Source organism: Rana temporaria, chromosome 3 (genome assembly GCF_905171775.1).
Source record: "Rana temporaria chromosome 3, aRanTem1.1, whole genome shotgun sequence".
Lineage (NCBI taxonomy): Eukaryota > Metazoa > Chordata > Amphibia > Anura > Ranidae > Rana > Rana temporaria.
In genome coordinates, this window is record NC_053491.1 from 142736149 (window position 1) to 142749834 (window position 13686).

A 13686-nucleotide genomic window follows, 5' to 3' on the forward strand; every position below is an offset into this window, starting at 1 on the left:
AACTCGAGCAAACCATAGTATGCTAGGTGACCCCTCTCGGCAGCAGCCCAGTGGGAGTGGTGCCCCGCTGTGCATGCTGGGAGGGGGTACTTAAGGGGCAGACGCCGTTTTTCTGGGTCCTTCGCCTCGTGGCCCTCCTGGCGCGAGGCGAGTGCGTGTGATTCCAGTCTCGGGACCATGTTGATCTGAGGCTGTGTTCCTGTCGAGTAGACTCAGCTGTGTTGGCTGGGGCTTATGGTTCTACAGGGGATCCCAAGCTGTCCATCCAAGTGGAGGAAGCTGCTCCGGGGGAGAACCTGCCCTGGACGAGACAAGCAAGGCAAGCTGATGTCTCGGGATAGGCCTGGTAACCTCGTTAAGGAAAAGGGATCCGCTACAAAAATTGTCTTACAGTCCACCGGATCGGCTTAAATGCTCTTTGGCTGTAAGGCAGGAAGTTCGGGACTTTAAATCATGTGGCAGAGGATTCCTGACTATCCATTCTGTGTTCTCATATGGTTTGTGGCAGAGACTGTTTCTATACTGTCCGTTAATCATTTCGGCTGCTAGGCCATGTGAGAGGGGTCTATCCGGGTGAGGGAATACTGGAACTTTGAATACTTTTTGTTCATTCTGTACTGTACCTGAACCTTCCCCTTCTCTCTATACTCTCTACTTCCTTCACAAGTTTTATGCAGCGAAAATAAAGCCTACAGTTGAAGGTCTTCTATCTTGTGTGGACATTGCAATTTTCTACAGACTTCCTTCCCTGGACAGTGAACTTAGAGGTAACGTGCAAAACCCAAAATCTAAACCAGCAGCTCCTACAGGGGTAGTGCTACACAGGTGTATTAGTTAGTTAGTGGCTGGCTCAGGCTGAGGGGGAAACAGTTAATGTGAGTACTTTAGTTCTCAGGCTTTTTGTATCCAGTCTGCCAACTTGTTATATAAAAAGGGAGAAAGCTGCCCCCCCTCTTAGCTGTGCATGCCGTGATTGCATTAGAGGAACACTGCTGCACCTTGCATTCCCTTGGGATCACCAGGGTTCCAAAGAACATCCAAGACATGGAGAACACCATAATAGATTTCTACCTTTCTGAGGTATGCCTGGGCAGCCAATTAGCGGTAGTTAGGGATACTATGATAATACTACATGTTGGACTGTATTATCAACTGTTCTGAGCCTGGTCTGCAGTTATTCAATGGGGTGCATGTTGATTCTGGCATATCAAAAGAACCAGTGTCTGTAAAGCCCATGTGGGGTATGGAGCTCAGCTGCTACAACAAGAAGTCTACTTGGCAAGTCAAGCAATGTAGTTACTATGGGTAACCATACATTAATTCATAACACACGCAGTCAGTCATTAGGAGTGGTACCTGGTAAAGGTGATGGGTCTTCCAGTAGCGAAGGGGGTCAATGTTCTGGCTCCCTCCCTACCGGTCGGCTTCCAGTAGCAACCGCAACTGTACCTGAGTTACGGAGCTGGTCACATGGGTACAAGAAGGAAGGAGTTAACAAGTGCACGTATGAGGTCCGTGCTATGTGCACGCCTGGACCCCATTCTGTTACTAGGAGTGAAGTAATAGAGATACACTGAGCTGGTGGAGAGGATGTGGGCTCAGCAGCGTCCCTCCTAATGCAACATACAGTACATCAAGTTACAGGGGTAGATCCAGGTAGATTGGCTTATTCTTCTGCGGGCGTAGCGTATCTCCGATACGCTACGCCGCCCTAACTTAGTGAGGCAGGTTCTGTATTCACCAAGAACCTGCGCCCTAAGTTACGGCGGCGTATCGTAAATCTGCCGGCGTAAGAGCGCCTAATTCAAATTGTGAAGAGGTGGGCGTGTTTTATGTAAATAAAACATGACCCCACATAAATGAAGTTTTTGACTAACGGCGCATGCGCCGTCCGTGAAAGTAACCCAGTGCGCATGCTCCAAATTAACCCGCAAAAAGCCAATGCTTTCGACGTGAACGTAAATTACGCACAGCCCCATTCACGGACGACTTACGCAAACGACGTAAAATTTTCAAAATTCGTCGCGGGAACGACGTCCATACTTAACATAGGATACGCCTCATACAGCAGGGGTAACTTTACGCCGGAAAAAGCCTAACGTAAACGTAAATCGACAGAAGCGCCACCTAGCGGCCAGCGTAAATATGCAGCCTAAGATACGATGGCGTAAGAGACTTACGCCGGTCGGATCTTTGTCAAATCTATGCGTAACTGATTCTAAGAATCAGGCGCATAGATACGACGCCGCACACTCAGAGATACGACGGCTTATCTGGAGATACGCCGTCATATCTCCTACCTGAATCTGGCCCACAGTGTGTAGTGAAACAGGACAGCACATTTTCTAGATTCATTCTGCTCCTTTACTGCACACAGTGGCCCAGATTCACGTAGAATCGCGGCGGCGTAACGTATCGTAGATACGTTACACCGCCGCAAGTTTTCATCGCAAGTGCCTGATTCTCAAAGCACTCCTTTACTGCACACAGTGGCCCAGATTCACGTAGAATCGCGGCGGCGTAACGTATCGTAGATACGTTACACCGCCGCAAGTTTTCATCGCAAGTGCCTGATTCTCAAAGCACTTGCATGAAAACTTACGCTGGCGGCCTCCGGCGTAAGCCCGCGTAATTCAAAGGGGCGTGTGCCATTTAAATTAGGCACGCTCCCGCGCCGGACCTACTGCGCATGCTCCGTTTTGAAATTCCCACCGTGCTTTGCGCGAAGTGACGTCATTTTTTCGAACGGCGACGTGCGTAGCGTACTTTCGTATTCCCAGACGTCTTACGCAAGTACAAAAAATGTTCAAATTTCGATGCGGGAACGACGGCCATACTTTATACAGCACGTACGTGGGCTGGGTAAAGTTAGGGCAGCAAAAACGACGACTAACTTTGCGACAGGAAACTAGACTAGCAGCGACGTAGCGAACGCGAAAAACCATCGTGGATCGCCGTAACTACTAATTTGCATACCCGACGCTGGTTTACGTCGCAAACTCCAACCAGCGGCGGCCGAGGTATTGCATCCTAAGATCCGACAGTGTAATTCAATTACGAATTATTATGAATCAGTCGCATAGTTAGGAAGACCCTAAAACAGAGATACGACGGCGTATCAGGAGATACGCCGTCGTATCTCTTTTGTGAATCTGGGCCAGTGTGATTGTTCATCTCTAATTCAGGGAACTGTCTTAATGTTGGACTTTCACATGACAGTAGTTCCTCCCTGGTCCTGGGCATTGATGAGCACGCTCCGCGCAGGGCGAGTGGCCCCTCCCACATACCTACTGACTATCACCATTCACCAAACATCTCTAATATTATGTTGTCATGTAACTTACCTGCTGATATATGTCTGGAAGTTCCTAAGAAAAAGTAGACTACAACTGGGAAGAATGATGTATATAATCCGTAGCCAGGTGAGACATTCGCAAGGAGCGCATAAGCCAAACCTTAAACACAAACACAAGTTACAATTTTTAAAATGTGACAGCACAGTTCTAAATCAAGGTTGTATTACTGAGAAAAGAAATACCTGCATATGGCCCAATACACAGCAATCCTGATCACTGAAACTACCATACCTCCCAACTGTCCCTGATTTCGGGGACTGTCCCTGATTTGGAGCAATGTCCCTCTGTCCCTCATTCTCCTCATTTGTCCCTCATTTTGGTCTGATATATATAGTTGTATATAAAAAGCATTTCTTATCTATCAAAAGGTTTCCTAGTGCTAAACCTTTCATCTGATTTCCAAATTGTTGTCTTTGTAAATTCCAAAAGCCAATATAAAGGAATACTAGTGGTAAAAAAGTAATTGTGGGTTTAACTAATCGTATTTTTTTTTTTTTTTACAATTCTCCTTTAAGGGGGCGCGGCAAGGGGTGTGTCCTATGCCTGCAACTTTTGCTGATAGGTGTCCCTCATTCCCATCTCAGAAAGTTGGGAGGTATGAACTACTAAAGGGAAATTGTTTATAAATGTATGCCAATTGACAGACATTTGCACAACAATGCACTCCAGATGTGTTCCGGATGGGTTTTTGCATACAGTTCACACCACACTCCGTGCTGGTGAATTTTTGATGCATTTTGCTATGTTCCAGTACAGTTCGGTGCAGAAAAAAAAATCTACTTTTTTTCTGCACCGGAAACTCTCTGAAACTGACTGCACTGGTGTGAACTAGTGCCTTTGGAATAGTTGGAAAACACTGTGCATGCATTTTTTATGCAGAAAAAAAAATGCACTGGACTGGATTTGGCATGTACCAGCCCTAAAACCTGTGGGCCAGATTCACAGTGAGAGTACGCCGGCATATCTACTGATACCCCGGCGTACTTTCAAATTTGCTGCGTCATATCTTTAGTTTGAATCCTCAAACCAAGATACAACGGCTTATGGCTTCGATCCGACAGTCGTACGGCTTCGTACACCTTCGGATCGTAGGTGCAATACTTCGGCGCCCGCTGGGTGGAGTTTGCGTCGTTTTCCGAGTCGGGTATGCAAATTAGCTTTTTCTGACGATCCACGAAGGTACGCGCGGCCGTCGCATTCTCTTACGTCGTCGCTAGTCGGCTTTTCCCGGCGTATAGTTAAAGCTGCTATTTCGTGGCGTATAGATAGACTTGCCATGTTAAAGTATGGCCGTCGTTCCCGCGTCAAATTTTGAATTTTTTTTTTTGCGTAAGTCGTCCGTGAATAGTAAAGGACGTAACTCACGTCTACGTTCAAAAAATGACGTCGGTGCGACGTCATTTCGCGCAAAGCACGGCAGGAAATTTCGAAACGGAGCATGTGCATTTCAATCGGCGCAGGGACGCGCTTCATTTAAATCAATCACGCCCCCCACCCGCCCAATTTGAAATACGCGCCGAGAAATACACTAGGCCGCCGTAACTTACGGCGCAAAATCTTCCTGGATTCGAAATTCCGCCAGGTAAGATACGGCGGCGTAGCGTATCTCTGATACGCTGCGCCAGGGCAATTCTTTGTGAATCTGGCCCTGTATTCCTGAAATGTCTGTATTTTAAGTCCATTAATAAAAATAAAAAAAGCTCACATTTTGCATATGCATTTGAGCATTTATTATGTTTTTGCAAATTAGCCTTCAAATCATTGCAAGCACAATCAGTGGATCGTGAGTTTTATTTTTTTTATTTGCCCCCTTTCTGATGTTACTAGCCCAGGACACCAAGCAGACAGGCTAGTATCCCCAGTGAACATGCACCTCTCTGCTGTGAATATATCACCTCACATTGGCCCAGATTCAGTAGGATTTGCGCATAAATTACGGAGGCACAGGGCAACGATTTTGCCCTGCACCCCTGCAAATTTGCGCCGCTGCCCTCGATTCACGGAGCAGTAGCTCCGTAAATTGCGAGGGCGCGCCGGCAAAATTGCCCGGCGTAAGCGTGCGCAATTTAAATGATCCCGCAGGGGGCGGGAATCATTTAAATTAGGCGCGTTCCCGCGCCGATCGTAAAGCGCATGCGCCGTCGGGAAACTTTCCCGACGTGCATTGCGGCAAATGACGTCGCAAGGACGTCATTTGCTTCAAAGTGAACGTGAATGGCGTCCAGCGCCATTCACGAATCACTTACGCAAACGACGTGAAATTCAAATTTCGCGACGCGGGAACGGCGGGTATACTTTAGCATTGGCTGCCCCTACTATTAGAAGGGGCAGCCTTACGCTAAACATGCCGTACGGAAACGACGTAACTTGCGTACGCAGGGCTCGCGCAACATTGTGAATCGGTGTTAGTATGCAATTTGCATATTATACACTGAGCACAATGGGAGCGCCCCCTAGCGGTCATCGCAAGAATGCAGCCTAAAATCTGCGTAGCATAAGAGCCTTATGCCACGCAGATTTTAGGCTGCAGTCTGCGTTACGATGTTCCTGAATCAGGAGCATTCGTAACGCCGGCGCAAGCAATTGCGCTGCGTAACTATGGTTACGGAGGCACAATTGCTCTCTGAATCCGGGCCATTGCCTTTAAATTGCTGATGCTTTGTTAAGGGTTCCCAAAAAATATGCACTTCTGTAACAGAACCAGACTTGATGCTGACAGGCCCGGATTCTTCAGCACCACCGTTTAGAAGGGGGTGCTAAAGAGGGGAATTATGTGCCACAACCTGCCCTAGTGGTGGGCATGTAGACTGCCACATCCTCTTTTGTCAACATGTTCTAGGGGTCCTTTCCTTTGGACCCTTTGACTCTGCATGCAGCGGGGTGAATGTGCCTGCAAATGTTTTCTAAAATGTTTTTAATGTATTTGCGTAAGGCGAGCTCACCTTGTAATACAGCTACAAGCCCTGTTGTAACTCCTGATATGATGTCACTGAGAATCCACTCCTTAAATCGATAAGCGGGGAGCCAGGAAATAACAGGGAAGAAAGATAAGGCAATCCTCTTAGCTTTCTGAGAGGAACATCTACAATAAAAGTCAAAATGACTCATTTTAGTTAAACATAATAACAGTTTGCGATGACTATAACATAAAATGTATTTATAGTTCACATGAGGACTATCAACAAAAAAAACATACTTTCAGCTGGCAAGACCCCCTCCTTCCTGTTAAACAAACAGTGTTGGAAACTGTCTGTTGTTCATTAACAAAATATATTGGGCCAGATTCACAGAAGAAATACGCCAGAGTATCTACTGATACTCCGGCGTATTTTCAAATTTGCCGCGTCGTATCTTTAGTTTGAATCCTCAAACCAAGATACGACGGCTTTTGGCTTCAATCCCACAGGCGTACGACTTCGTACGCCTTCGGATCATAGGTGTAATACTTTGGCGCCCGTAAGGTGGAGTTTGCGTCGTTTTCCGCGTCGGGTATGCTAATTAGCTGTTTACGGCGATTCACGAAGGTACGCGCGGCCGTCGCATTCTCTTACGTCGTCGCTAGTCGTCTTTTCCCAGCATATAGTTAAAGCTGCTATTCATTGGTCTATCTTTAGACTTGCCATGTTAAAGTATGGCCGTCGTTCCCGCGTCGAATTTGAATTTTTTTTTTTTTTGCGTAAGTCGTCCGTGAATAGGAAAGGACGTAACTCACGTCGACGTTCAAAAAATCATGTCGGTGCGACGTCATTTCGCACAAAGCACGGCGGAAAATTTAAAAACGGAGCATGCGCAGTACGTTCGGCGTGGGAACGCGCCTAATTTAAATGATCCACGCCCCATTTGAATTAGGCGGGCTTGCGCCGGAGGGATTTACGCTACGCCGCAGCAAGTTTACAGGCAAGTGCTTTGTGAATCAAGCACTTGCCCATAAAACTTGCGGCGGTGTAACGTAAATTGTACCTGAATCTGGCCCATTGTATCCATTTTCCCCCAAAATTTGAACATCAGCCACAAATGCAATGCCAAAGCACACAACAAATGCACATTTAAAAGGCATTGTGCTAATGCAGGTAGAGGCCTTTCAATAGTTGAATTGTTCTAGAACAACAAAAATAGTGTATGACCAGCTTAAACCGCTTAACCACTTCAATACCAGGCATTTTCACCCAGTGGCGTCTCCAGCTTTCATATTTAGGGGGGGCACATGGGGGGACAGGGACAAAAGTAGGGGGGCCAACTATAAAATGCAATTATATATATCCCGAGGCCCTTTACTACGATCCCACTATGGGCCCTTTCACATGTTCTGCAGTGAGCTCCCTTCCTACTATACTGAGGCCCCCCAGGGTGGCAGAAAACAAGAGATATATGTCACCAGCACACCAAGAAAATATAAGGGTCCAAAGCAGTGGGAGAACTATCATTGTTGCAAAGGTTGTCTTGCCACCGGGCCCTGGTGTTCTGCCACAGTGGGGATCCCCAGCTGTCCTGTCCCTGCTATTTACAGCGCTGGTCTGGCATCTGTCTCCTTGGCAGCGGCGGCAGTCTATTAGGACCTAGTGCTGGTGACATTATGGGTGCATGCAGGGGAAGGCTGGCACTATTGGTTATAGAGAGCCGAGCCCCCAGCTGGTCACCTAGCAGCAGTAATGCTGTATAACCTTCTCTGTTGACATGCTGATCGGCATGTGATCCAGGTGATGCTCCCAGTCAGATCTAATAAACACAGTAATTTTTAGCATCAAGAGTACAACCACATAAATATAATCAACCGTATGATCAGCAGCCATGTGGGCTCTATGCATGTAAAGTGTGGGCTTTGATCAATAAAATCACTGATATTTATGACTAGGATTTGACTAGGAGCATCACCTGGATTGCATCCCGATCAGCATGTCAAAGAAGGGTCCACTGCTGCTAAGCAACCTGCAGAGAGCTCAACTATCTACAACCAATAGAGATGGGCTCGGGTGTGTTTGAAATCCCACATGCCCGATCCCGCCAGGAAGCCGACACTCCACAGTGCTAATCAATGTATGGGCTGCCTAAGAGCTAAGACCAGCCATAGACAGTTTAAATCTCAGCTGGTTCAGCAGAAACTGGCTGAGATTTGAACCATTAATGAGCAGATTCTCTTATAATTATCACTAGTGGTTGCTGTATAGCCACTGGTGATAATCACTGTTTGTCGGGAGAATATAATTGCTGGGCAGGAGGGATATTCCCCTGTCAGCACTGTCTGTTGATGGGGGAATCATGCAAGTTTCTTTCCTGCAATCTGTGGATGCAGGAAAGAAATTTGCACCGTATATTATCTGCCTAACTGAAAGTGAAAGTAAATTGTGCATGTTTTGAAAGAACAGGAGAGGGGGAGGGAGACAGATGGGGGGGAGAAGGGATGGAGATAATGTAGTTCAGTGATTACAGTGTACTGCAGTCTGCAGTGCACACACTTAAACACGGTCCAGGCTAGAATATCTGGTTGTGTGAGCGCTCGCATTATGCAGTGTCGGTGAGCAGAGGGAGGGGGAGGAATCCCCCGCAGAGCTGACTGGGGACGCTCTCCCTCTCGGGGAGCAAAATACAAAAATTGCAAAAAAAATAATAATAATTTTTTTTGGGGGGGGGGGGCACATGGTGGGGCACAGCATCATGTTGGGGGGGTCAGGGCCCCCTCTGGCTCCCCCCTAGGGACGCCTCTGTTTTCACCCCCTTCCTGCCCAGGCCAATTTTCAGCTTTCAGCACTGTCACGCTTTGAATGACAATTGCGCGGTCGTGCGACGTGGCTCCCAAACAAAATTTACATCCTTTTTTTCCCACAAATAGAGCTTGCTTTTGGTGGTATTTGATTACCTCTGCAGCCTTTATTTTTTGCGCTATAAACAAAAATAACTGACAATTTTGAGAAAAACTATATTTTTTACTTTTTGCTATAATAAATATACAATTTTTTTCTCAGTTTAGGCCAATATGTACTCTTCTACATATTTTTGGTAAAAAAAAATCGCAATAAGCGTATAGTGATTGGTTTGCGCAAAAGTTATAGCGCCTACAAAATAGGGGATAGATTTATTACTTTTTTTTTTACTAGTACTTACTTTACTAGGCGGTTATCTGCGTTTTTTGTCAGGACTGCGATATTGCGACGGACAGATCGGACACTTTTGACACTATTTTGGGACCATTCACATTTATACAGTGAACAGTGCTATACATATGCACTGATTACTGTATAAACGTGACTGGCAGGGAAGGGGTTAACACTAGGGGGCGATCAAGGGGTTTAATGTGTTCCCTGGGAGTGATTCTTACTGTGGGGGGAGGGGACTGGCTGGGGGAGGCGACCGATCGGTGTCCCTATGTACAAGGGACACACCATCGGTTTCCTCTCCCTGACAGGACGTGGATCTCTGTGTTTACACACAGAGATCCACGTCCCTGGCTCTGTAAATGCCAATCGCAGGTACCTGGGGGACATCGCAGCCCCAGGCATGCGCATCGGCAACCACGTGACACGGCAGACACAGCTTTTTCCCAATGAGCGCCCGCGGCGGCGCGCAGGGAACTAGTAAACAGGAGGACGTCCAGGGACGCCCTCCTGGTAATTGAGTGCCGCACTGTAGACGTCTTTTGTTTATAGCGCGGGCACAAAATAGTTAAGAAATATTATGACACTTAAAAAAAAAAAAAACTTTGAAGCTTTTAGATTGTATGCCCTAATGATCAAGGATTTCTAATCCCTCTTTTATTGAATTGCATTGTAACTTTACCATCTCAATCCATTTTGTAAAGCGCTGGTATTGGTGCGATAGAAAACTGGAATAATAATAACATTTCCAATTCCAGCTTAAATTTTTTATTTGTAGTTAGATCTTTTTGCTTTCTGTGTTACTACAGTGAGGGGAAAAGGTATTTGATCCCCTGCTGATTTTGTACATTTGCCCACTGACAAATGAAATTATCAGTTTATAATTTTAATGGTAAGTTTATTTTAGCAGTGAGAAATCCAATAACAATAAAAATATCTGGAAAAACACATTTCAAAAAAGTTATAAATTGATTTGCATTTTATTGAGAGAAATAAGTATTGTATTCCCTATCAATCAGTGAGATTTCTGGCTCCCAGGTGTCTTCTATACAGGTAAAAAGCTGAGATTAGGAGCACTCTCTTAAAAGGAGTGCTCCTAATCTCAGCTTGTTACCTGTATAAAAGACACCTTGTCCACAGAAGCAATCAGATTCCAATCCCTCCACCATGGCCAAGACCAAAGAGCTGTCCAAGGATTTCAGGGACAAGATTGTAGACCTACACAAGGCTGGAATGGGCTAAAAGACCATCGCCAAGCAGCTTGGTGAGAGAGTGACAACAGTTGGTGTGATTATTCGCAAATGGATGAAATACAAAATAACTGTCAATCTCCCTCTGTCTGGGGCTCCATGCAAGATCTCACCTCGTGGAGTTTCATTGATCATGAGAACGGCGAGGAATCGGCCCAGAACTACACAGAGGAATCAGCCCAGAACTACACAGGAGAATCTTGTCAATGATCTCAAGGCAGCTGGGACCATAGTCACCAATAAAACAATTGGTAATACACTATGCCATGAAGGACTGAAATCCTGCAGTGCCTGCAAGGTCCCCCTGCTCAAGAAAGCACATGTAAAGGTCCGTCTGAAGCTTGCTAATAAACATCTGAATGATTCAGAGGAGAACTGAGTGAAAGTGTTGTGGTCAGATGAGACCAAAATTTAGCTCTTTGGCATCAACTCAATTCGCCGTTTTTGGAGGAGGAATTCTGCCTATGACCCCAAGAGCACCATCCCCATTGTCAAACATGGAGGTGGAAATATTATGCTTTGTTTTTCAGCTAAGAGGACAGGACAACTTCACTGTATCAAAGAGATGATGAACAGGGCCATGTACCGTCATATCTTGGGTGAGAACCTCCTTCCCTCAGCCAGGGCATTGAAAATGGGTCATATCTTGGGTGAGAACCTCCTTCCCTCAGCCAAGGCATTGGAAATGGGTCGTGGATGGGTATTCCAGCATGACAATGACCCAAAACACACGACCAAGGCAACACAGGAGTGGCTCAAGAAGAAACACATTAAGGTCTCCAGACCTTAATCCCATAGAAAATATGTGTAGGGAACTGAAGCTTCGGGTTACCAAACATCAGCCTCAAAACCTTAATGACTTGGAGAGGATCTGCAAAGAGGAGTGGGGCAAAATCTCTCTTGAGATGGGGGCCAACTACAAGAAACGTCTGACCTCTGTGATTGTGAACAAGGGTTTTTCCACCAAGTACTAAGGGCCAGATTCACGTAGAATCGCGGCGGCGTAACGTATCCTAGATACGTTACACCGCCGCAATTTTTCATCGCAATTGCCTGATTCACCAAGCACTTGCGATGAAAACTACGCCTGCGGCCTCCGGCGCAAGGCGGGCCAATTCAAATGGGCGTGTGCCATTTAAATTAGGCGCGCTCTCGCGCCGGACCTACTGCGCATGCTCCGTTTCCTAACTGCCGCCGTGCTTTGTGCGCCGTGACGTCATTTTTTTGAACGGCGACACGCGTAGCGTACTTCCGTATTCCCGGACGGCTTACGCAAACGACGTTAAATTTTGAATTTCGACGCGGGAACGACGGCCATACTTTAGACAGCAATACACTTGCTGACTAAAGTTAGGGCACCAAAAAAAAGACTAACTTTGCGACGGGAAACTTGACTACGGACGACGTAGCGAACGCAAAAAAACGTTGTGGATCCGCCGTAACTCCTAATTTGCATACCCGGCGTTGGTTTTTGACGTGAACTCCCCCCAGCGGCGGCCGCGGTACTGCATCCTAAGATCCGACAGTGTAAAACAATTACACATGTCGGATCTTATGGATATCTATGCGTAACTGATTCTATGAATCAGTCGCATAGATAGAAACAGAGATACAACGGCGTATCAGGAGAAACGCCGTCGTATCTCATTTGTGAATCTGGTCCTAAGTTAGGGTTTGCGAAGGGGTCAAATACATGTTCCACTTATTAAAATGCAAATCAATTTATAACTTTTTTGAAATGCGTTTTTCTGGATATTTGTGTTGTTATTCTGTCTCGCACTGTTAAAATAAACCTACCATTATAATTATAGACTGATCATTTCTTTGTCAGTGGGCAAACGTACAAAATCAGCAGGGGATCAAATACTTTTTTCCCTCACTAGATCATCTGTCTCATTTTTATTGTTGCGTGTGTTACTATGGGGAGATTTCACCTCACCTGTCAGTTGTCAGTACAAGAAGTGACACCTCCAAATGCAGAACTGACAAAAACCCATTTTTAGTTGCTTGCATGGGAAGGGCTAGAATTCTGATAATGTTTCTAGGCTCTAGTAAAGAAAGCAATCATAAGCTATCAAGATGAAACTTACGTAAATGTTTACAACTGGTGTAGGCAGAGTGTGAACTTACATTATCAATGATTGTTACTCTGCTTCTTTCTGCATGTTTGCTGCGTGAAGAATTCCAAAGGTTAATTATTTTTTAATTGCAATGGCGTAATACCAGAGGTGTTTTCCTGTATGAGCTTTGCATACTTTGTTTTATCATTTATTACACAAGTTTCTGCCCCAACAATGCTAAAAGAATACAAGTCTTCGTTGGTCTCTGTGCTTCCCAAAATCATTACTCAAATACAGGGATGGTCTGAGAAACAAAGAGGAGGGTGGCATTGGGCATAATGTTGAATATTAGTAAATTATAACTTCATACAGCTAAGTTTTTAAGGAAAATCTGATTCCTTTACAAAGAAAGCTACTAAAAAACTGCTGTCTCTCACATACACATACATAGCTGGATTCAGGTAGGGTTACGTCGGCGTATCAGTAGATATGCCGTCGTAACTCTGAATCTAAGCCGACGTAAATTTAAGCGTATTCTGGAAACCAGATCCACTTAAATTAGGCTAAGATACGAGTGGCGTAAGTCTCCTACGCCGTCGTATCTTAGGGTGCAATTTTTCCACTGGCCGCTAGGTGGCGCTTCCGTTGAGTTTGGCGTAGAATATGTAAATGACTAGATACGCCGATTCACGAACGTACGTGCGCCCGTCGCAGTAAAGATACGCCGTTTCCATAAGAGGTACGCCGGCGTAAAGATAAAGCTGCCCCCTAGGTGGCCTAGCCAATGTTAAGTATGGCCGTCGTTCCCGCGTCGAAATTTGAAAATTTTACGTCGTTTGCGTAAGTCGTCCGTTGAATGGGGCTGGACGTAATTTACGTTCACGTCGAAACCAATACGTCCTTGCGGCGTACTTTGGAGCAATGCACACTG

The 13686-nt window shown here is 45.8% G+C and overlaps 1 protein-coding gene across 1 annotated transcript in view; it reads right to left on the bottom strand.

The window, feature by feature from the left end:
• Positions 1 to 13686, bottom strand: part of LOC120931783 (chloride anion exchanger-like) — a 103856-nt gene that overhangs the window by 70794 nt on the left and 19376 nt on the right. Inside the window, exons 3-4 of the mRNA XM_040343548.1 lie at positions 6299 to 6438; positions 3345 to 3455 (exon numbers count right to left, since the gene is read on the bottom strand). Coding sequence (XP_040199482.1) covers positions 3345 to 3455; positions 6299 to 6438 — 251 coding nt within the window. The remainder of the gene's footprint in view (positions 1 to 3344; positions 3456 to 6298; positions 6439 to 13686) is intronic.